This window comes from Phoca vitulina, unplaced genomic scaffold (genome assembly GCF_004348235.1).
Source record: "Phoca vitulina isolate PV1807 unplaced genomic scaffold, GSC_HSeal_1.0 scaffold22, whole genome shotgun sequence".
In the NCBI taxonomy this organism is placed as follows: domain Eukaryota; kingdom Metazoa; phylum Chordata; class Mammalia; order Carnivora; family Phocidae; genus Phoca; species Phoca vitulina.
This window is the reverse complement of record NW_022589725.1, coordinates 14,781,950-14,806,226: the sequence shown is the minus strand read 5'-3', so window position 1 is coordinate 14,806,226 and position 24,277 is coordinate 14,781,950. Positions and strand designations below refer to the sequence as shown.

Genomic DNA, 24,277 nt, shown 5'->3' with positions numbered 1-24,277 from the left:
CGGGCTCCCTGCTCCGCGGGAAGCCTGCTTCTCCCTCTCCCACTCCCGCTGCTTGTGTTCCCTCTCTCACTGTGTCTCTGTCAAATAAATAAATCTTAAATAAATAAATAAATAAGAAAAAGAAATTTTTGTGTTTTCATTTTTTTTATTTTAAAAGCAGCTATAGAAAATTGTTACATATATTTCGTCCTATTTGCTTTCCAATTCCATTCCTTCCCCCACTTGCCCATTTTTTCCCATCACCACCCCCAGAAGTATTTTCTTGGTGCTTAAAATTTCCATGAATGTAATTTCTCTAATGCCTACCGAACTGCACTCTCCTAAGACAGGGCAGGCTTCACTGTGCACTTAGTGCCCTTGCAGGGCTGATGTGCCAAAGGAACAGCCAGGGAAGGAGGCAAGAAATCCAGTGACTTAAGCAAAAGGTGTTCTGCAGAATGAGACTGCCATCATATGCATAGTCAACTTAAACTCAGACCAATCTGGCTCCCTGCCAGTTCTAGCATAAACAGTGCCATTATCATTATTTTTGGAAAGAAGATGGAAAGAGCAGAAGCACTTCAGTGACCAAAGTGGCATTCTGCGTAGAAAAAAGGATCAAAAAGTGAAAGCCTGATTTTCGAGGTGCCCAATTTACTTCCTCATCCAAAAACAATATACTGAAAGAATTCTGTGTACCAGGCACTGAATTAGCAATATTTATATTTTTAAAATAGGGACACTAATAGCTCCTAAATTCTAGAGAACAATGACCCAGTTTCTTTAACAAACTAATAGCATAAAGAAGGGTAATTTGTTACATTTATTTTTATTTTTTATTTATTTTTTTTTTAAGTAGCCTCCACACCCAGCATGGAGCCTAATGCAGGACTTGAACTCATGACTCTGAGATCAAGACCTGAGCTGAGATCAAAAGTTGGCCACTTAACCAACTGAGCCACCCAGGTACCCCTGTTATATTTTAAAAGAGATTTTAAAGTCATAATTTACCAACTGCAATGTATAGATCTTGTTTGGATCCGGATGCATACAAATCAACTCAAAACGCACGCACACACGCGCACGCACACACACACACAAGATAATCTATTAGGCATCTATACTCATAGCACTGTGTTATACATGAAAGTATTTTTCTGAAACAGCAAAATAATGTGCATTTACTAGATACACACTATTATTCTCAAGCCAGCCACTGACTTCCCACTAAAGTCAACCAAAACCACTTAAAAGCAGCAATCATCTGCTTCTTTTTTTTTTTTTTTTTTTTAAAGATTTTATTTATTTATTTGACAGAGAGACACACAGCGAGAGAGGGAACACAAGCAGGGGGAAGGTCAGAGGGAGAAGCAGGCTTCCCGCTGAGCAGGGAGCCCGATGCGGGGCTCGATCCCAGGACCCTGGGACCATGACCTGAGCCGAAGGCAGACGCTTAACGACTGAGCCACCCAGGCACCCCAGCAATCATCTGCTTCTCACAGAAAACTGGCTTGGGGCATCTGGGTGGCTCAGTTGGTTGAGCGTCTGCCTTCAGTCAGGTCATGATCCCAGGGTCGAGGGATCGAGGTTCGGCATCGGGCTCCCTACTCAGAGGGGAGTCTGCTTCTCCCTCTCCCTCTACCCCTTCCCCCTGCTCGTGCTCTTTCTCCCCCTCTCAAATAAAATCTTCAAAAAAGAAAAAAACAGTTCTTTATTTTAGAGCTAGAAGAATCCTTAGAGCCATTATAAATTTAAAAACAGAGGACAGGGCGCCTGGGTGGCTCAGTTGGTTAAGCGACTGCCTTCGGCTCAGGTCATGATCCTGGAGTCCCAGGATCGAGTCCCGCATCGGGCTCCCTGCTCAGCAGGGAGTCTGCTTCTCCCTCTGACCCTCCCCCATCTCAAGCTCTCTCTCTCATTCTCTCTCTCAAATAAATAAATAAATAAAATCTTTAAAAAAAAAACAACAGAGGACAAAAAACTGTGGCCCAAGACCACAGAGGCCAGAGACCAAGCTTGGGACCAGAACCCAGGTATCCTGACTCCCTGTCCACTGCTCTTTTCCACAGTGCCACCAGACTTCCTCTTACAACACCCTGTAGCTGAATAAAGAAGCATTTCCTGGATGGGGGGGGAGGGGGGGGGGAAGGATATGCCATGCTGTAACTGGCTGAAACGGAGAGATGATAAAGAAAAACATTAAAACCTCATTAAAAATGGACAGAGCAATTGGACAATTCACAAAAGAAATATAAATGGCTAATAAACACGTGGGGACTCATCCTAAGGAAATAATTAAAAAAGAATAAGGCAAAGACTCACTTATGAAACTGGCTATGCTAACTTTATTCACAGGAGTAAAAAACGGAAGCAACCTTTATGTCCAACAGTAGGAGCAATCAATTAGCACACCAGCTGCCTAAGAGATATTATGCAAGCATTCAAAATACATTTTTTTTATTTGCGGGGAAAACTCAAGATCTAATGTTAAAAGAAAAAGCAAGATACAAAAACATACCCATAAAATGTCTTTATATATATAAAAATAGCACTCTAATAATATACACGCATAGAAAAAAAAACACAATGGGGACGCCTGGGTGGCTCAGTCAGTTAAGCGTCTGCCTTCAGCTCAGGTCATGATCCGAGGGTCCTGGGATCGAGTCCCACAAGGAGCCTGTTTCCTCTGCCTGCCTCTGTCTCTCTCTGACAAATAAATAAAATCTTAAAAAAAAGAAAAAACACAATGTTATCAGGTTAAACCATATGAAATTACTGTTTTGTAGATCAAAATGACTTAATAGTGGCCATCTCTGGGGGGTGGTACTGAATGCATTCTGTTTTTTAAATATTCAATTATGTACTACAGTAAATATTACTTTTTTTAACTTTTTATTTTTAAGTAAACTCTACACCCAACATGGGGCTTGAACTCACCACCCCAAGATTAAGAGTCACATGCTCCACTGACTGAGCCGGCCAGGTGTCCCAGTAAATATTACTTTTATAATCAGAACACAAAATAAGAAAGTAAATGTTTAAAAGAAAAAAATCTATCAGCTCCTTTTCACAAAAGGGCTGAAAACTCCTGGCCTATAAATGTCCCAACTAGGTAAAGAATAGGTTAAAAAGGGGCCTGCCTTCCAGTCTGCCTTAATAACAAAGGTTGACAACACAAGCAGGGTCCCTCTCAGATGGCTGCTGACCCAATGATCTGTGGCAGGAGAACAGGCCCACATAATCTGTGGCCTGAGGATGCAGACAGACTTAGGACAGGACCAGCCGTATGTCATTGCATCAAATACCAAGTCTCACCGGCTGCTGCGGCCTCACCCTACCAAGTTCTGTGCTGCAAGGAGAGAACACAAAACAAGGCAACCCCTGATCCAAAAGCTTGCACTATCTCAAGTAGGCTGGCTCTCAACCCTTTCAGGTCCAGAGACCCCTGGAGAATTAGAAGAAAACTGCAGCCAACATTCTACACAGAAGAGATGCTTCCCAATAAGAAGACTCCAGGTGAAAAGCTGCCAAAGTTCTACCACAACACACAGGAAACACACTGACTACTAAATGTAAGCATGTTCAGACTTTAGAGAATAGGTGAGGCTTGAGTCATCTTAAAGTAAAATTTAGAAATAGAGGGTTATGAGGAGTCATTAGTGCAGACATTAAAAATCAGCCTCGGGGCGCCTGGGTGGCTCAGTCGGTTAAGCGTCTGCCTCCGGCTCAGGTCATGATCCCAGGGTTCTAGGATCGAGCCCCACATCAGGCTCCCTGCTGCTTCTCCCTCTCCCTCTGCCACTCCCCCTGCTTGTGCTCTCTCTCTCTGTCAAATAAATAAAATCTTATTTTTAAAAAATCAGCCTCAAGGTATTTTAACATGGGAAAAATAATCCTATTTTAATTTTAAAAGCAGGAAACAAAACTGTCCAGCATATACGTGTGCTTGTTACTTAATGTAATGTCTGTAAGAGCAACAGACTGGAAAGAAACCAAATGTCCGTTGTTAGGGGACTGCTCCAAGGAAATTAGAATCTACACAGCCAAGAAAGAAAGGAAAGTGGTTATCTGATATACTGACACGAAACATCCTCTGGAATATAGAATGTGATTAAACATGCTACCATCTGTGTAAAAAAGGAGAAAAGAGAACACAAAATATGGACAGATGTTTTTGCTTGTACATATACACTCTCTCTGAAGCAGGAAACTGGGTGGCTAGTTGACAGGGTTAAGGAGGAAGCTTTTCACTGTTTATCTTTTTGTTCCTTTTGAATTTTAAACCATTCTGAGACCTTCAGTTATTTCAAAATACTCAAAAAACAAGAACTGTATATACAGTGTATGTCAATTATTTTTAATAATTATAGCTAAATACTGAAAGTACAGCTACAATAAATGACCTTGGGCAAGTTGTTTAACCTCACTATGCCTCGGTTTCTCCAACTATAAAATGGGGATGATAGTCCTTACCTTCCAGGTTATATATGTAAAGCACTTTGGAAAGTGCCAGGCCTATGATAAGTGCTGAATAAATAAAGCCATAATTAGGGGGAAAAAATACATCTAAAAGATAACACCACCACTAGCTTGTGACATGATAGCAGATTATGGTTTTCTTCTTAATATATTTTATAAGACCCAATAACTTATAATTAGAAAAGTTTCTTGTCTTTTGTTTTGTTTTAATTAAGGCAAAGAAAAACTAAGAAGGTATTTGAAGAGTCAGGCAAAAAAGCTGGAAGAGATCCTTCCTTGAGCAGAGGAGTGACTCAATAAAAATGGTCTCTAAGAAAGGTTGCAGACTACTGTGGTGCCAGAGGAACCCGGTGAGGGGGAACCCGGTGGGGGGAACATGGAGGGAACCTGTGCCTAGTGAGGAGGCCACTGTGGCAGAAGTGAGCAAACAGAGAAGGGGCTAGATCCAAAACACCCATCAGAAGACATACAGAACTTGGTGAATTAGTCTCTTTGGAGGCCTGTAACACTGGAAAAATGGTGGAATCATGACCCAAAATGGAGTGTCTGGAAAAGGGAGCTAACCTGATGAGAAAATGAAGTGGAGGAGGCCTGGTTAGGGGCGTGGTCATGCTCAAAGCAGCATGAGCAAGACTGACAGGCCTTTTTTTTTAAAAAAGATTTTATTTATTTGACAAAGAGACAGCGAGAGAGGGAACACAAGCAGGGGGAGTGGGAGAGGGAGAAGCAGGCTCCCCGCGGAGCAGGGAGCCCGATATGGGGCTCGATCCCAGGACCCTGGGATCATGACCTGAGCTGAAGGCAGATGCTTAACGACTGAGCCACCCAGGCATCCCATGACAGGCCATTTTAGAGAAACTCAAGGGCTCCTACAACAAGCTGAGGAATAAGGAAATCTAGCATTTGCTGGGGAGTGTCTGCACACCTGCACCTCTCCTATTCTGGGCAGCATAGGAACTATGGAGGCGAGGCTAGAGCGGAGAAGATAAGAAGAGAAGGGGGCGCTGAGAAAACTCAGTGAAGGACACTCTACAGGTTCAAAGAACCATGGTGGGCCCTTGGAAACATGCGGAGGGCCTGAACATGGAATGGAACTGAGGGAACAGGGGACTGGTTGACAAAAAGCAACCAGCATCCCCTGTCTGATATAAGCAATCCCTCATCCAAATCATTCTCAGTGATCAGGGTTTTTTTCTTGACTATCCAAAATACTTCATGACTAGCTCTCAAAAACAGGGAGACTATGGAATGGAAAGGAACCCTGAAACAACCTATCAACCATGACTCAAAGTTACCCTCCCCTTACCACACAAGAGCCAGGCAAAGGCTTGTTTCACTGTCGGGGCGGGGCAGGGCCACAATGCTGACAAAACTCGGCCATTTCACAGGCAACCAGCACATTAATAGTGCAGGACCTCAGAGCTTTGCTCTGTCAAGAGAAAAACCTATTCCTACCCTTCAAGGCTTGGGTTTCATAGAAGATTCTAGTCAGCTTGATCCTCTGCTCATACCAGGTAAGAATGGGAGGGATCACGCACCAGTGTTAAAGGGTACTGGGATGCTGCTTAGGCCTCAGAAAATGCAAGGGTCTAAGGAACCTCACTTTCGCCAGGACTCCCAATTCCCCGGCAGCAGGCCTTCTCCAGGGACATGGTGTCTGCAGCTCATTCTGTTTGGTCTCATGTTGAAAACAGAGACCTGGTTTTCTAAACATCGATGTGAAACATGATACAACCATCTACATACTTGGGAGAGAAGTCATACACAGCTCCCAGAGGAAAACCAACTATGAATGAATAAAAGTTTGCTTACAAGTCACAGTTAAGTGTCCTGCACTTAGCACTTTCTGCTCTGGATAAGCACTTTATCCAGGATAAGAAAAATGGCAGGCAGCTTTCAAAGCTGAAATTCTTCACAGGGATTTTTAATGAGACAATTATCATTGTAATTAATTATATATAATTTACATTTGTTTAACTCTCTTCCAAATGCTTCTTTTAAAAAGATATTTCGTGAAAAAAAAAAAAAAAGATAGAACATGAAGGCAGCACAAAGAGTGTCGGTTCTGTGGTCAGAAAGATCTGGGTTCAAAACCCGGCTCTGTAATGCATAAAGCTGTGCTCCACGGGCAGTCTCCTCGTTTGTAAGAGAAGCATATGCACACTCCCTTGAGAGAGCTACGCTCACATCCAGGGTCTGGCACAGAATCAGTATCTGAGAGCTATTTTTACAGGTGGGCCTGGTCCTACTACTCCAGTTTACAAATGAGGAAATAGAACATTAAGGGACTCGTCCAAAATTACGGCTCACAGCAGACTGAAGCCTCTTCATGCCCAGTCTTGACTATCCACAACAGCTCCCTGTCTGATCTGGAGCCAGATCATACATGTACCACTCATCTACACATGAAAAGAGATCTAGGGACACCTGGATGGCTCAGGCGGTTAGCATCCAACTCTTGATTTTGGCTCAGGTCATGATTTCAGTATTGTGAGATCCAGCCCATCAAGGAGTCTGCTCAAGATTCTCTCTCTCCTTCTCCCTTTGCCCCTCCCCCACCCATGCCCGCACGCTCTCTCCCTTTCTCTTTCTAAAAATAAATAAATCTTTAAAAAAAGAGAGAGATCTAATTTTCTAATTAAGTGAAATATATTTCAGAGTATATTTAAGGAAAGAGGTAAATTTTAGGGAGAAATTGCTGGTGAAAAAGCTGGCTCCAATGAAAATTGGGATGACCTCATCCCCACATTAGTCACAAATCACAGGGCAAAAAAGTGCTTTAAGAGCCTCAAACAAATGGGGATGTGGTGATGGGACTGAGGAAACAAACAAAAACTGGGGGGAAGGCAGCACAGATCTAAGGCTAACAACCTGTGCCTGTTACAACTAAAGTAACTAGTGAGAAACTAGCATGACTCATGAGCACCATCTTTTCACTATACAACTTCATATGGAGCCTCCCCCTGACCATCTGCAAAATGGAGATTAAACCTCACAGAGGATGTAACAAGATGAGCAAATGAAACTAAGAGCAAGACTCGGATCCAGCTATAAAATAAGGAAGTATAGAAGCTGAATTCATTTTATTTTTAAAAATCACATAAATGAAAACAGTAATTTTACTTTTTAAAATTTATTTATTGAGAGAGAGAGCATGCACAAGCAGGGGGAGGGATAGAAAGAGAAAGAGAGACACTCTCAAGCAGACTCCCCACTGAGCGCAGAGCCCGAAGCAGGGCTCATTCCCATGACCCTAAGATCCTGCCATGAGATGAAATCACGAGTCAGACATGCAACCAACTGAGCCACCCAGGCGCCCTGAAGGCAGTAATTTTAAACCAATCCAAATGGGGGCGCCTGGCTGGCTCAGTCGGTGGAGTATGTGCTCTTGATCTCGGGGTTGCAAGTTCAAGCCCCACGCTGGATATAGATATTAATTAAAAATAAAATCATAAATAAATAAATAAATAAATCCAAATGGCACCGGTAAAGGAAAAGTCTGAAGAGTGAGTAGGGCATGGGGATTGAAAAACATCAGCTCTTGATTTGAACAAAGATTCAAGTCTCAATTCTGTTCTTGGCTGTATAACCCGGGACTTGTTACTCAGTTTCTCTAAGCCGCTTCCTCATCTGTAAACTGGGGTTAATAAACATCTCTACCTCACGGGAGCTATAGTGAGAACTGCATGAAGAGATATCGGAAAAGCATTTACATGACCCTGGCACATTAAGTGTTCAATTAAATGACTGTTGTTGTTACACCCAGGAATAATTCTACTTCTCTCCCACAAATAAGATAAGAATTGAAGTAGCAGCAAGGTGTACATCTCATCCTTCTGGCTTATTCTTAACCCCACCTTATCTTTGGTAGACCCAGTTTTGGTAATCCCAACACAATCCATACCATGTGAGGACAGTCAAGGACAGTCAGTAGAACCCCCAAAGGTGAGACAGGAAGTCTTTAGAGGAAGTATAAACAAATAACATCTTCATGAAAAATAATTACCAAGAGCGTAGAGTTCATACTCTTTGATCTAGTAATTCCATTCCTAGGATTCACTATGGAAAAATTAGAAACCACCTAAATGTTCCCAAATCAGGAAGATATAAAACAACTCTAGCATATCCACAGAAATAGCACACAGCCATTAAAAATAAGTTATTTTTATGATAGTGAATGACACTAGAGAATGTCCTCAATACAGTTACATGAAAAAAGCTGGGATATACACAAATATATATGTGCACAGAAAAGTGAAAGAAAATATCCCAACAGTGGCTTTCTCTGAATAATGGAACTACCAACATTTTTTATTTTCTTCTTTCTAGTTCTTTAAATGTCAATTAGTATACACAGAGAAAAAAAAAAAACACCATGCTTCTATTCTCGTTTTAAATCATTACCTCTCCGTAAAATCCTTATTAAACAACAGTTCAATAAAATTGTGGCTGAAATGGCGTTTGCCTGACTTTGGTCTTGTGCTGCCTGAGAATAAGACATGCCACTGATAAAACTAATATAAAGCTAGAACAGTTACAACTGTCATCTTCAAAGAGAACATTTCAAATCTGGATGCACAAGAGTGCAGACGGAGAAGCTGGGCTAAGTGGAGGCGTCGGAATGTAAAGATGGTGGCACAGAAGCACACTCTCTCGCAGCACAGTTCCTTCCAGAAGTGGAACTGGGGTGGGCTGAAAGGAAGAAACAGGGCAGCCTGACACAGAACCTGAACCTGTGGCCTCTGCAGTCAGATACAGGCCAGTCCATTCCTGAAGGACCTGCAGGCTTCCCTGGAAAAATGGTCTAGTGGATTTCTCTTACCTGAGCACAACTGTTCGATCTTCGTCAGATTCAGCTGCAGAGACTCATTGATCCAGGCCAGCATGTCATGTCGACTTAGGTTATCACTGGTGACTGATGTTGAATATACGTTCACTGCCATCTTCTACAGCATGTGAGGAAAAGAGAAGGGCTTACATTATTAGGCATGCAAGAGAGATTAAGCATTTCCTGAAGAGTCAGTCACCCAGAGCAGACCTGTAGTAGACTCAATTTTTAAGCCTCGCCTTCTTCCCTAAGAGGCCAAATCAGACACTAGGATTCCAGAAATGAACTTGGATTGCTACACATAAGCATAACCCTAAATGAACTGCCCAACCCCTGCCAGCCTAAAAGTTAGGCCCCATTCTAATGTGATTAGTATTAAATTTTAAGGAACCAGAGACACTAAGTAAAGAGATGATTAAATGCTCTATGAAGGGGGCGCCTGGGTGGCTCAGTCAGTCAGGCATCTGCCTTCAGCTCACATCATGATCCCAGGGTCCTGGGATAGATAGAGCCCCATATAGGGCTCCTTGCTCAGCAGAGAGCTGGCTTCTCCCTCTGCCCCTCCCCCCACTCATGCTCTCTCTCGCTCTCTCTCTCACACTCTCTCATAAATAAAATCTTAAAAAAAAATAAAAATAAATGCTCTATGAAAGAGGCTGATGTACAAACAACGTTCTCTGTTCAGAAAACTTATCCATTAACATTAAAATGTTCACAGCAGTTTCCTTCAGATGGTGGGCCTTTGTTAATTCCTCTTTATAGTTTTCATAATTTTCCAACTTTTCTTTAAAGACTATACCCAGGGGCGCCTGGGTGACTCAGTTGGTAAGCATCTGCCTTTGGCTCAGGTCATGATCCCAGGGTCCTGGGATCAAGCCCACATCGGGCTCCCTGCACCGTGGGAAGCCTTGCTTCTCCCACTCCCCCTGCTTGTGTTCCCTCTCTCGCTGTGTCTCTCTCTGTCAAATAAAGAAATAAAATCTTTTAAAAAAACAAAAAAATAAAGACTATGCCCATTTTTTATAATCAAAATAGTAAATAAACTTTTCAAAAACCTACATACTACAAATGTGATGGGAAATGACCTTACAGTGAAGGGTCCTTGGTACTAATACTCTCCTGAACCACCTGAGGACAGGAAGACATCTGAGGAGCTTCACAGATACTTGTCATTTACCCTTACAACTGCCCAAAAGGGTCACCTCATTCTCCTCATTTTACAGATGAGGAAAGAGAGGCTCAACCTAGAAGCCCTGGGAACTGGTAGCCAAACCTGCCCAGCCCCACCAGCCACATTCTTTCCCTGCCACTAGAAAATGCTGCCCCTCACTGTTCTGCTAGGCTTTCAAATTCAAAACAACACAGAAACACAGTAACTTAAAATGGTATTAAACGTGAACAAATGTTTACCAAGCACTGTTCTAAGGCCAAGGAAACAGATAAGCGAGAGAGACAAGTTGCCTGTCCACAGGTAGTTCATGTTCTAGTAGTGGAAGTCTAACACAGACCAAATACACAAACAAATGTCATTTCATATCGACCATTTAGGAAATAGGGGTGGTGGGGAATGTGGTCAGGGAAAGTCTCCCTGAGGTGACATTTGAGCTTAACAATCAGAAGGAAGCAGTCACATGGAGATGTGAAAGGTGGTTGTAACCCAATAAGCAAGAGGGAGAGCAGGAACAGAAGTGGGAAAAGAAGCGAAGAAGCCAGATCATGTTAGGACTCGGCAGGCCATGGTAAAGAGTTTCGATTTTATTCTGTAATTGCTAAGGAATCCATTGTGGGGATTTAAACAGGGTAGAATCACACCCTCCTTTAAGTTTGTGAAGGGGTTCAGGACACCCCCCTCCCAGAATGTGCCACTTTGGCAAGTGGATTATTTTGAGTTAAGGCACTTGAGACCCTGTTGAGCTGAAAAACTTTTGTCCCTCCCGTAACCACACAGAAGAATCTAAACTGGGAGGGTCTTTCCAGACTAAGGGGTGTTAGCAGAGATAAATTTTATCTGAGTGACCCATCTGTACGGTAGGGCAAACATCTAATTGCCAAACACCTGCTCTTACTGCCCTGTGAAATGCATTCCTTTCCTCTGAAATCCCAGACCTCTACCTGCTTCTCCTGAGAGTAACATATAGACCTCATTTTGCCTGTCTTTGGCATTCCCATCTATGCGGATTTCCCGTATATACACCTATTAAATTTTATTTTCTCCTGCTAATCTGTCTCATGTCAATTTGATTCTCAGTCCAGCTAGAAGAACCTTGGAGCAGACAGGAATTCTTTCTCCCCAACATATGAAAAAGATCACCCGACTGCTGGTAGAGGACCGTGGGAAAGGAAAACTCAAGCAATGAGGGAAGGGCAGGTTGATCCAGACCTAATGAAATCCCTGGTCAATTACCATGAAGACACACAACTAACTATAAAGCACCAGATTTCATAGTGACCTTGACATAATTTCCCTCATTTCCTGAGACACCAATATTACCAATGAAGAGTAAAAACTCAGAGCAAATTTGGAACCATCATGAGAGCCCATGATCTCTTGTGGCACTTCCTTCCATCCACCTAGTGCCTAGTGAGTTGGTCTTCCTAAACCAGTCTCCTGCAAGCCTCATGAGTCATACAGCTACACAATATGAGGGCTGGAAGAAACAGAGATCTACCCAACTAATCGCCTTTTTATAAGCTGGGTGACTGAGAGCTGGCAAGATAAATAACTTATCAGGTCTGTGCCCTCACATCCCACATTCACCCATCCTCCACAGCACTTGGCACAGTGCCTCGCACACAGCACTCAGTAAATGCTATTTGTTTTCAGGTTGGCAGGACAGTGTCAAACACAGAAAACTGTATCTATATAAACTTTTTTCAGAAAGGAAACCATCAACACTCTTACATTTTTAAACTCAGATGATAAAACCATTTTATAAATATAAGAAGCCAACACAATTAAGTTCCTAACTCCACTGGGAAATTAATTCCTGTTCCCACAGCACTTCATTCAAACCTCTATGATAGGCATTATCACACTGGATTGTCATTATCTCTCGTTTCTGAATCATTCCCAGACCAGATTTGCACCAGGAGGCAATTTGCTCTATGAAAAGACGTGAGGATTTCAAGCCAAGAAAACCTGGGTTTGAGTGTGAGGCCATCACTCTTTTGGTGTATGACCCTGGACAAGTTACTCAACTTCAGTACACCTTAGTTATCTTATAAGTTAATGCCACCTACCTAAAAATTACAAGGTGAGGTTTAAATGAGATAAGGTACATAAAATGCTTGGCATGGCATCTGACAACGTAACAGGTATTAAACAAACAAGATCCAGGGTAGGGATGGACCTAGTCCCACTCATCCTCCTACCTCCAGTGCCAAAAACAGTGCCCAAGACCTGCTACCATCTCTCATCCGGATCCACTGCAACAGCCTTCAAATTAGTCCCCCTGCTTTAATCTGTCCTTATACAGCAACCACAACAAATTTCCTGAATCACAAATCAGATCAAGTGTCTTCCCTATTTAAAATCCCTGAATGAATAAATGAAATGCATATTGTGTGCAAAATACTATTACCAGGTACCAAGGAGAGACACATCCAAACAAAAAACAGTTCCAGGCTAAGCACTTGTAATCTATTTTGGCGACATTCATACATACAATGGGTAATGTACGGGTCATGCTACCATAAAATGTAAGCAGCTGGTTAAGCCACGTGTGTCTCCTGACCACACCCCAGCTCAGAAAACGTTAATGGCCTTTCATCATCATATAATTTAAAACGCTTTCATTAGCAGTACATTAATACCTAGTCCCATGTGCTCCGCAAACTCTGCAGCCACTAAATACATGGGGTTAGGCACCCTGTGGATATACAAGAAACATCCACTGACTCAACCAATTAATTGGCTCTTCCAGGCAGTCAAAACAGAGTCTAGTTCTCAGAGCTATGGCTACAGCTAGCTACAGCTTACTCTTCCTCCATAAGGATTCCATTGCTTTGGCCTCAACGGAAAACCCCACAACCACTGTGCCAGCCTCACCTTTAAAACGCTCCGTGATCCAGGTTTCAACTGCTTTGAAAAACCTCTCTTACCTCCCCAGGTATCTCTCCTCCCTCAGCAGTTCTCCTAGCATGTTCTCAAACCCATTCTGATTGGATGCTGGCTGAAGGGCACCCTATTACTTTCAAAGGCACCATACTGAGCCCTATGGAAAGAGAGGAAGGGAGGTACTGCCAGAAAACAGCGATGTGACCCTGAGTAAACACCTCGCCTTTCTGGATCACAAATGGCTCACCTGTAAAAGATGAACAACATATTCTGCACAAGGTGGTGGTGAGGAGTAAATGAGAATCTAGTGAAAACACTTCAGTGAAAAGAACATCATGTCTTAAGCTTCTCTTTGTGCCAGAAACTGTGTTAGGCACTTTGACACACCACCACCAAGGGCAAATTGGTATAAAACACACTAGCTCTCAGGCGGGCAGCATAATATAGAGGTTAAAAGCCTGGACTCATGATCACAGATGCGGCTTCAGCCAACTGCTGGACAGCATAAAGTAAATCGTTTGACCTCTCCGAGTCTCAGTCCTTCATTTGTAAAATGAAGGCAGGATCTCTTAGAGATAGTATGGTATTAAATGATACAAGGCCACATCAAGCACTTAACACAATGCCTGGCACACAGCAAGTGCCCAATTAGCAAAGAGTGCTATTATTATCTTACAGCACCCCAAGAGGGAAGTGAATGCCAGGCCTGGTCTATGTTCCCTTCAATGGGCCTCAGGATCCTCATCCTCAAAATGGGGGAGAGGCCAAACTCTGTCCTGAAGCACCTCAGGGCAGCTGTGAAGCAGGGGCTGGAAAAGCACTGTTCATATCACCCTGTTATACTGTCTTCGTAGTAATTATATGAAATTATCTTGTCCATGTATTCATTTTCTTAGTTCCTATCTGTCTCCCCACCACAGTGCAGACGCCTGGAGAGCAGGCCTTTGCTCAGCACAGCGCCCAGCACTTAGGCGCTCAACAAATACCCCGTGAAGAAAGGAGACCACTGAGCTGGCTTACTTTCTGCCACGTGCTGTGATAAGAGCTTTCCGCGGTCTTATCGTTGTCCCCGCTTTACAGATGAGGAAACTGAGGCCAAGAGGTTCAGGCACCTGCCCAAGGTCGCACGGCAGGAAATGGAACCCACGTCTGAATTCAAAACCGAACTCTTGACCATCAGGCGACACCGCCTCCTACAGTGGGGGTCCCCAGAACTCCCAGCAGGATTCACTTATAACCACACACACCCCCTACCCGGGCCCAACTAACCCGGAACCTCTCGCCACGGCTGTCCGAGTCCCCACACCTAGGCCGCGGCCCAGAAGCCCCCATACTGCCGAGGGGCAGCCCCCACTTCCGGCCTGAGGCCCCGCCCCTGGCAGAGCTGAGCGCGCGCCCCCAGCCCAGCCCGCGCGCGCCGGGTCACGGCCCCGCCCTTCCCCCACCCGGCCCGATCTGCACCACCGTGGGGAGCGGCCCAGGCACCGCCCGCAGGGCCCGCCGGCTCCTGCCCGGCCCGAGGCCCACCCGGCCGTTCCCCGGCCACCGCCCCGTGCCCGCTAGCCGCCTCACCGGCTCTCGGCGGGACCGCGTCCACGGCCTGTGCCCGGCTTCGGTTCCGTCTTCGTCTTGTTCAAACCGCCCGACCCCGCCCGCCCACCCGCGCGATGACCTCACACGCACCCCCCCCGTTACGCGCCGACGTACAGGCTCGTCATTGCGCGCCGGCTCCTTTTATAGAGAGGGACTCGGCCGCGCGCCGGGGGCGGGGCCCGGTCAGTGATCGACGGCTGAGGTGCGCAAGGGGCGGGGTGCCGGCTGCCGGATTGCCCAACCACGTGGTCTGGCGAAGCCAATGAGAGCCCGCCACAGGCCGGGTGTGACTCCGCCTAGAAGGCGGGATTCAGTTACAAATTCTCCACCTCAGGAGCCAGAAGAATTGGTTTTCCAATGAATTTCTACAAAAATGGGTTATTTGGTAAGAAAGATACTTGATAGGCGCTTTGAGGAAAGACTTAAAAGCCACCTCAGAGACACATTCTGTGACTACTCTGTAATGACCCTGTAATCTCATCATCCGTTTATTTTCCTCTTAGCACCTGTGAAATCATCTTGTTTTTTCGTTTATGCCTTTATTGTCTGCCTTTCCTTAAGCTCCACAGAAGCAAGGATCTTCTCAGTCCTGTGTACCAGTGCCTGACTTGCTGAAAGAATGAATTAAACCCACTTATAGAAAAGGAAGCTGAGGCCCAGAGAGGTCAATTGACTTGCCCAGCATCACAGAAGCTGACCCAGGTTTTGAGCTGGGTTTTTGTCAAGATATCACTTATTCATGTGCTCCACAAATATTTATTTTTCCTGATCAGTCAGGTCCTAAGGGATTTGATAGTGAGCAAAAACCAGACATAGGCTCTGAGCTTTTATATGTGTGTGTGTTTTAAGTAAGCTCTATGCCAAACGTCGGTCTTACCACCCTCTCACCACCTGAGATCAAAAGTCACATGCTTCAACAACTGAGCCAACCAAGCGCCCCTAGCCTCTGAGCTTTTAAAAGTTTCCAGTCTAGGGGCGCCTGGGTGGCTCAGTTGTTAAGCGTTTGCCTTGGCTGGGGTCATGGTCCCGGAGTCCTAGGATTGAGCCCCACATCGGGTTCCCTGCTTAGCAAGAAGCCTGCTTCTCTCTCTCCCCCACTTGTGTTCCCTCTCCCGCTGTGTCTCTGTCAAATAAATAACTAAATAAAATCTTAAAAAAAAAAAGTTTCCAGTCTAGGGGGTGCCCGGCTGGCTCAATTGATACGGCCTGCAACTCTTGATCTCAGGGTTGTAAGTTCAAGCCCTATGTTGAGTGTAGAGATTACCCAAAAATAATAATCTTAAAAAATAGTAAATTAAAAATAAATAAATAAAAGTTTCCTGTCTGGTAGGAGAGGCAGAGGACAAGACCAATGGCTCAAATCACTGTTTAATTACGAACCAGACGTAGTGTGTGGCAAGGGTGACAGCACCTACATTGAATGAAGTAAGGTCCTGGAAGCCTCCTTCTGGGTGAAGTCTTACCCAATTAGTTGCCAAAGTCCGCAGGGAGCTGGGGCAGGAACCATTTATCAACTGGTCTGAAGGCATTTCAGTATTTTAACCACCAGAACTACTAGTTGTCTCCCCCGAATGCAGCACTCCAAGAGTACATCACAAGGAGGCCTGACCTCACCCGAGCAGTGTGGGAAGGCTTCCCAGAGATGATACTTGCCCTAAAAGATGAAACGTTAACCTAGCAAAAGGTCTGAAGTAGGTAAGGGAGAACAAGAGGATACAGCAAAGAGCCCTGTGGTCAAATGATTATAGCAATAATGGTAATATTAGCATCATAGGGAGTTGATAGGAAGCATGGATAATTGAGCAAAAACATTCACAAGTGCTGTGGAGCAACATAAATCACCCCCATTTTATACACGAGGACATGAAGTTTTCAACAGGATAAGTGAATTTCATAAGTAACAAAGTTCAAATCCTAACCCTGCTAAGAGTTAGAATCACATGTGTGTAAAGCTCTTAGACCACTCCTAGCACATAGTAGGTGCTCAGTAATGTTAGTGGTTTCTGAGTCCCTTTTGATTAATGTCAACATTTCATTAATGTCAATTAGTTGTCAGCATTACCTAAAGGCCACTTTGGTTGGGGGAGGGCATTAGTGTGGGGGATGAGACAAGTAGACAGCCAAGTCAAGAAGAGCCTAAGTGCGAGACTAGAGTTTGGACCTGATTCTGGGGACGCAGGGCATCCCCTAAATTTTCTGAGCAAGAGCCTCCAAAATAGGGGCGCCTGGGTGGCTCAGTCGTTAGGCGTCTGCCTTCAGCTCAGGTCATGATCCCAGGGTCCTGGGATCGAGCCCCGCATCGGGCTCCCTGCTCGGCGGGAGGCCTGCTTCTCCCTCTCCCACTCCCCCTGCTTGTGTTCCCTCTCTCGCTGTGTCTTTCTCTGTCAAATAAATAAATAAAATCTTAAAAAAAAAAAAAAAAAAAAGCCTCCAAAATAAAACTCATTTCCCTCCCAGGATCTGCTCCCAAAGAGATGGGAAAGGGGCACGTGATCTGCTTAGAGTCTACTTTCCTCCCTCAGGACAGGGCTAGCCAAGGTTATCTGGGTCAGATTAAGCCTTGACTGCAAAAGGCTGGAGAGTAATAAGAAAAACGGTTTCTACCCATAAGGAGAAATAGCTGTGGAGACTTTAATATGTGTCTTTAAGCAACTGTTTTAACATGGAGGTGATCTCATTATCACAGGTAGAAATTGTGAATCCCCTCTCCAAAAACAAAACATAACAAAAACTATGACGTCAAGGCCTAAGTTTTCCACATGTATGACAAGTTTACGGGACGGAAAAACGGTGTTGGGAGGTCTCAGCTGCCTTAGGGACCTGACCAGCGCAAGGGGGAGACAACTACAAAAATAAATTCTAATACGGAGTGTTTTGTGCTGAGATAGATTCTATATCCACAGGGAAGGGGGACTCAGATTAGGGAATGGCTCCTAATCCTGCCTAGAGTAGAGGCAAAGAAGCCTTTCTGGAAGAGGTGAGAACTGGAGGACGAGTCTGGAAAGAAGGAGGCTGTTCCAGGCGGAGAACAGCATGTGCAAAGACTCAAGAGTAAGCAATCATCAGCTCCAGTAATGCCAGCCTCTATACCCTTTCTGCAATGCTGAGACCTCAGGATGAACCAAAGCTCATAGAGCACAGGTAGGTTATAAGGCCTGAAATACCAGGATTTATGCACAGCCCTCTTGGTATATTTCACAGTTAAGTTTTAAAAATAAAAAATAACCAAGTGCAATGCGTGGTTCTGGAATGGATACCAGACCAGAAAATATATGTTTATTTATCTTCCTCGATAAAGACATTTTGCAGCAACTGGCAAAATCTAAATAAGGTCTATAGATTAGATAAGGAAGTAAACGAATGTTCATTTCCTGATTATTATTATGATGTACTGTAGTTATGTTAAGAAAATGTTCTTAGGAAATACACACTGAAAGATTTAAGGGTAAAGAGACATCATCTCTGTAACTTACTCTCGAATGATTCAGAAAAAAACAATGTAGAGAGAGGATGACAAAACACATGGCAAAATGTTAGCATTTGAGGAATCTGAGTGGTAGGTATTTAGGAATTCTTTGTACTATTCTTGCAACTTTTCTGTATATCTGAAATTTTACATAAAAATTTTAAGAAATCAATAAAGCTAAACAGAAGGAAGAAAGGAGAGAAGGCAGAAAGGAGGGAAGAAAGGGATAGAGGGGGTAGGCTGGAAGAAGGTAATTAGGGAAAGAAACAAGGAAGGCAGGAAAATTGTACTCCAGGCTGCAAAGGGCAGCAGATAATTTCAAGCTCCAGCAGAACAACAAACAAACAAAACACAGACAAACACACACACCAAAAATAAACAGGTGCAGGTGGGACCAAGAAGAGATAGCAGACTACTTTGGCTTCACAGAACAGATTCCAACTCAAAACTCCTTTGCCTCTGGCTATGTGGCCTTGGGTCAGTTATGGGACCTCTGAGTCTTAGTTCCCTTCCGGGTAATCGTGGTAATCAGGGCCTCACTTTGGGGTTGCTAGGAAGCTTCTCCAACAGGAACAACGAAGCAGCTGCCATTTACCCAATGCTTGCTACCCACAAGCACTCTCCCACATGCTTCACATGCCTTGAATCATTTGATCCACAAACCAGCCTTAGAAGGTTGATTATTATCCTGTTTCACGCTTGGGCAAACTGAGGCACCGAGAGGATATGGAGCACCCCCAAGGTCACAAGTTAGGAGTGGGTGAAGACAGGGCAGACACCCAGTTGCACTGCAGTCATCAAGAACCAGGTGCAGGCCTTGAACACAGGATCATTCAAGAAGTTGGCTGGAAAACCAGAGGGACTGAGGGTGGGTAAGAGACCCTGTCCACCTGGCACTGTCCTCCTCCCCCCCCCCACCAAACAGCTATGGACCGGTCCCTGCAAGATCCCTTCCGCAGGCCTCTGGGGTGGCAGATGCCAAAGCCACCCCCATCCGCTCTCCCTAACAAGGACCAAGGGGACCCCAACATGATGTGGGGGCTGGTGATGAACACACCAGATACTATTGTTGCTACAGTTCATATCATCAGCCCAGCTACTGGGAAACCCCTGGGAGATCACTGCCCTGCCCTTCCTTTTTTTTTTATTAAACATGAATAAATATCGTATGTCAACATCACTACCAGCCCCCAGGCATTAACACTGTATTGACTAATGGCTCTTGTTATCACAATGCCATCCAGGACGTGTGAGGGCTTCTGCATGCACACATCATGCCCTTGAACCCTGATAGCAGCCCGAGGAAGTAGTCAGGATTTATGGTCCTTACCTGTTAGAGATGCAAATCTCCCCGGCTAAAGCCCCAGGCAACTGGAAGATTGCTTCAGAAAATGCCTACAAGGTCTAACCTCATCCCCAAGATCAGAATGTTCACATACTCCCCTTGCCATTGTGCCTGGGATCGTGGAGATCCAAACATAACCCCCATCTTTAGCTTAAACAAATAGCTGCCCCGACAGCCCCTCCAAAGCCAACCCCCAGCCTGCCCCACAGACTGGGCCAACCCAAGAGACCCTCACCTGGTGGGATAGTCCACCTCCTCCCTTGGGGTTTCGAGACCGGGTCTGTTTATTTTGCTTCATCCTGTCCTGGTATTTGGTGCAGCACTGTATGCAAGATGGCTTAATAGGGAAGCCGAGGCCCCTGGGGCCCCAACACCTCAGAGGAGTGCCAGCCCACTTGTTAATTGCCAACAGTCTCACCATGGCAACACTTCTCATCCTGCACTCCAACATTTACCTTAATAAGGCGTACAACTCTAGTCATGGAGGTGGCCAGGATTAGAGCCTTTCTTAACATTTGAAGGAACTGAGAGGCTCATACAGTTGCCACATCCAATTGAACTCCAACTGATCCATTGCATGTGCATCCTTTTTCCACACCATTTTCCCTCCACATGCACCAGCTGACCAAAATGAACCTCTGGAGAGGCACGGAGATCTTCATTGGCTCCTGCTCCCTGACCAATAGCTAGATCTAGTGATGGGACTATGGCAGGATGGGCTGGGGGATTGGGACACCGGGCTAGCTGGCCCAGGTAAACTGCAGAGCAATGGGTACACGCTCCACCCCAGGAGCTGTGGCCACAGTTAGGTTGGAATCATGGGGCCATTCCCAACCGGTCCAGTGACTGGACTGAAACAGACAACTTGGGAGCAGTGCAACCAGGTGCAAGGGAATCCAACAAAGGCATGGACAACTTGGAGAAGCAGCTCTGGGATTCTTGAGTCAATCACCTTGATCAGCTCCCCAAGAGCATGTCAGATGGCTTTTCCAGACCTCAAGCCTTTAAATGAACTCAAAGGCTCCAGTCCCTTGTTTTGAGAACCAAGGTTTAGAAACTCATTCACTAGCCCAGTGTGGTCCCTGGACCAGCAGCATAGAATTCTCGGGCTCTACTTGAGACAGTGAAATCAATCAGAAACTCAAGTTGGTGCCCAGAAATCTCCACTTTAATGAGCCTCACAGGGGAGGCTGGTACCCTGGAGTTTGGGGACCAGTGTTCTAGACCACTCCATGGGGTCAACTGGTATTCCTGCACTGTGCTTGCTGCATAAACCAATGACCAACTGGAACTCCCACCACTCCGCTTTAACCAGGCCCTCCCAAAGTCCCACCCATCTGACCTGCAAAGAAGGAAAGGGACACCAGACTGTTAGAGAAATACTGATTTTAATTCAACATAAGGTAAACTCTAGGCATCTGTCATCTTTCAGCCTAAAAATTAGCAAAACTGTTGAAACAAGGCACAATTTTTCCCCATATTTGTTACGTGGCTCCAGTTACAAAAAAAAAATTTATGAAAATGTTAGAACATAAAAATAGAAGTCTGTGATTAAAAAAAAAGTGTATAAAAAATTCCCACAAAACCTGTCAATGTTGTTCCTGATTCTACAAAATAGCACCAATAAGAAGAGTAAAAGTTGTTAAAAACCATTAGGACAGCATTTCTGAAATGCAGCTTTCCCGACCTCCCGTTCCCCCTAAAAACTTCTCGTGGGATACAAAAGGACTTTAAAATCTCTGGAGGGAGGGTCGAGCTTTTTATTGCAGTTTTCCCCCTGCAATCTCTTAGATGAGGGGAAAGGGCGGGGAATGTGCGTCTGCCCTGCTGTCACTGCTATTCAGTTTAGGAAAAGGCTGAGGATTCGGGGTGTCCTCTCATGTGGGGACCTGTGCCTGCAGAGTAGTCTGGAGGGTGCATTTTGGGGGTGGAGGGGGATGCCTTCCCTAAGCCTCCTCCTTTGCTCCCTTGACATGGGGAAGAGGGAGACCGAGAGAAACCACACCTGTCTGCATAATATCCAGCAGCGGATAACCCAGCCCACCCCTTCCTGAGCTCCCCTGAGGGTTCTATTGCAGTCATTGGGAGGGCATTTAGCTAAGGGTAGCTGTCCCCTTGGGTTTGTTTGGGGAGGGGGGGAGGAATAGCCCTGAATGTGATGATGAGGTCATCCCTGCTGAAATCATCATCGTTATGGAAAATACTCTACACGGACACCGACAGCAGGTCCCAGCCCTTTACACTGAGGCCAGGGGAACGTGCTGGGTAAAATTCAAGAAAGACAGGCATCCTTTCCTCTTCTGCTAGCCCCAGAGAAAAAAAACACCCAGGGCTCTTAAAATGTCCCTTAGCTACATGTCTACCACTGCATGCTCCTGGAAATGAGGGGCTGCAGATGTTAAAAAAAAAAAAAAAAAAATCAAAGTCTTGCAATAACTGTCTTGGGTGATTTTTCAGCTTTAACCTGAGTATTAGAGAGCTGTCGGCACTGTGGTTTTGGTATCTTAGCCATTGTTTCTCTGAGGAGTAAACCCAGGAGGGAAAAAAAAGCCATCTTACTACCTACTTCAAGTTTTAAGTTTTCAGAGAAGACAAAATGAGCACCGTCTTTGGCCGCTTCTAGCGGCCAGGTCTGAATTGTGCACAAGGAGGTGGCACCTTGGGCTCCCCCTGCCAGGAGTGGGTCACACTCAGCTCTACTCCTGCCAAGGTTATGTGGCATGACCCCACAATGCTGGGCAGAGGAAGGGCAGAGCTGGGGCTGTACCTACTGGGTCCTGGCTCTGCCCCACATGCCCCAGTGCTCCTGGGCTCAGGGTGCCTGGGAGGGCTATTCACAGGCAAAGTAGTCCTTCAGGGGGGCGAAGAGGTGTCGGATGACAGGCACACTCCAGGACCTCCCAAGCAGCTTCTGGCGGGCACCACGGCCCATGTTGGACACATCCGTGTAGTGTACAGGAAAGCCGAAGATCCTGGGGGGGGGAGGGGGGGGCGGGGGCACCAGAATAAAAAGACAGGGAGTCAGAAGTGCCCCTTCCAGCATGCTTACTACCTCTGGGAGATCCTCACACGAAGAGCATGGCACTGCTCTTTCTGCCCTTTGTCCCATCCTTTCCATCAGGCCGACCGGGCCTTCACATGAGCCCTCGTTGAACCCCAGAGGCCAGATCAACCGGTTCTACAGAACAGAAATAACGGTCCAGAGGGCACAGTTCCTCTAGAAGGAGGCCTGTTGCGTGCATCCCTAAGCACTAGCGCTGTGCTCCGGGCACATAGCTGGTGCTCAGTGGACCTTTCTCATGTTAATGAATGAATGAATGAATGAATGCCAAGAGAGCCAGACAGCAAGCAAACAGACATGTATCTGCCTTCAAATCACAAGAGGAGGAAAGGGAAATTTCCTTAATAAGAATTAAGGACACTTGCAGAAATAGATCATCAGATGCTCAGATAATTAACCATAAGTACACGGAAGTATCCTGCATTTTCTCTCCCTCTTAAAAAAAAAACCAGTTGTTAGATCAAGGGCCAAGCTGGACTTAATGGCAGATGGCAACCAAATATACCAAGAGCTTCCTCTATGAGATTCTACCAGGCCTGGGAAGAGGCTACAGATACACTAGACCTCAGTCTTTCCTGGGTTTACAATCTAATACTAAAAAGCACACCAATGGGTGTTAAGCAATGTGCCAAAGATGTAACACTGTAGGCCTATATAGTGCCTTTATAAGTGCCTATACCCAAGTATATAGGCACCTACCTAGTATCATCTGCATCCATCTAGTATCACAGGGCCAGCTCAGCATGTAAGGCTTAGCTCTCAAAATACAAAATAACCCACAGATGAATGGGCAAGGTTACCAGCCAGTTTCTTTCTATGAATCAGAACTTAATTTTAGGCTAAGAAAACAATTGGTAAAGAAATAAAATCAGTTGTAGGACTGAAATATCTGAAATGAAAATACTCTTATCAAATCCTCTGAGATGCAGCCAAAAATGTAAAGAGGAATATTCATAGCCCTTCCTTCATTTCTAACAACAATAAGAACAAAATAAACAGGGGGAAAAAAAGTAACAAAAAGAAACCAGAAAAGGAGAATTGAAATCCAAGAGCTGGTTCTTTGAATCCAAACAGTTAAATGCTCAACTTAGCCAAATAAATGGAAGGAGAAGACAGACTTTGGCTAAGTGGGAACCAGCTTTATTGGCAGAGGGAATCTGAGAAAGACCAATGGCCAAGTCAGTGGGGTTTTCTTTGGCTGGTTCCTCATATGCCCTGGAGGCCCAGCATGCTGGGGCAGTTAAATGCCAGGGCAGCACAGCAGAAACAGAGATGGTGTGGTCTAATGACCTCATGTTTCAGATTCCTTACCACCACCACCCTTCTGCCATTTCTACCAGGAAAAAATCAGCACTAACTCTGAAAAGGCATCACTCCCAGCCCCACTAACATAGGTCAGTGAGACCATGCAGAAGAATTAAGGCAAACACCTGCCCATTTATGCTGCCTGCCTTGACCACATGTTCTTC

General features: G+C 45.1%; 2 protein-coding genes across 2 annotated transcripts in view; both read right to left on the bottom strand.

Moving 5' to 3' along the window:
• MAPRE1 (microtubule associated protein RP/EB family member 1) overlaps nucleotides 1-14,992 on the bottom strand; it is a 30,424-nt gene extending 15,432 nt beyond the window's left edge. Inside the window, exons 1-2 of the mRNA XM_032419583.1 lie at nucleotides 14,916-14,992; nucleotides 9,281-9,404 (exon numbers count right to left, since the gene is read on the bottom strand). Coding sequence (XP_032275474.1) covers nucleotides 9,281-9,401 — 121 coding nt within the window. The 5' untranslated portion in view covers nucleotides 9,402-9,404; nucleotides 14,916-14,992. The remainder of the gene's footprint in view (nucleotides 1-9,280; nucleotides 9,405-14,915) is intronic.
• Nucleotides 14,993-21,126: 6,134 nt separating this feature from the next.
• Nucleotides 21,127-24,277, bottom strand: part of DNMT3B (DNA methyltransferase 3 beta) — a 41,397-nt gene continuing 38,246 nt past the window's right edge. The window contains exon 22 of the mRNA XM_032419881.1: nucleotides 21,127-22,719. Coding sequence (XP_032275772.1) covers nucleotides 22,578-22,719 — 142 coding nt within the window. The 3' untranslated portion in view covers nucleotides 21,127-22,577. The remainder of the gene's footprint in view (nucleotides 22,720-24,277) is intronic.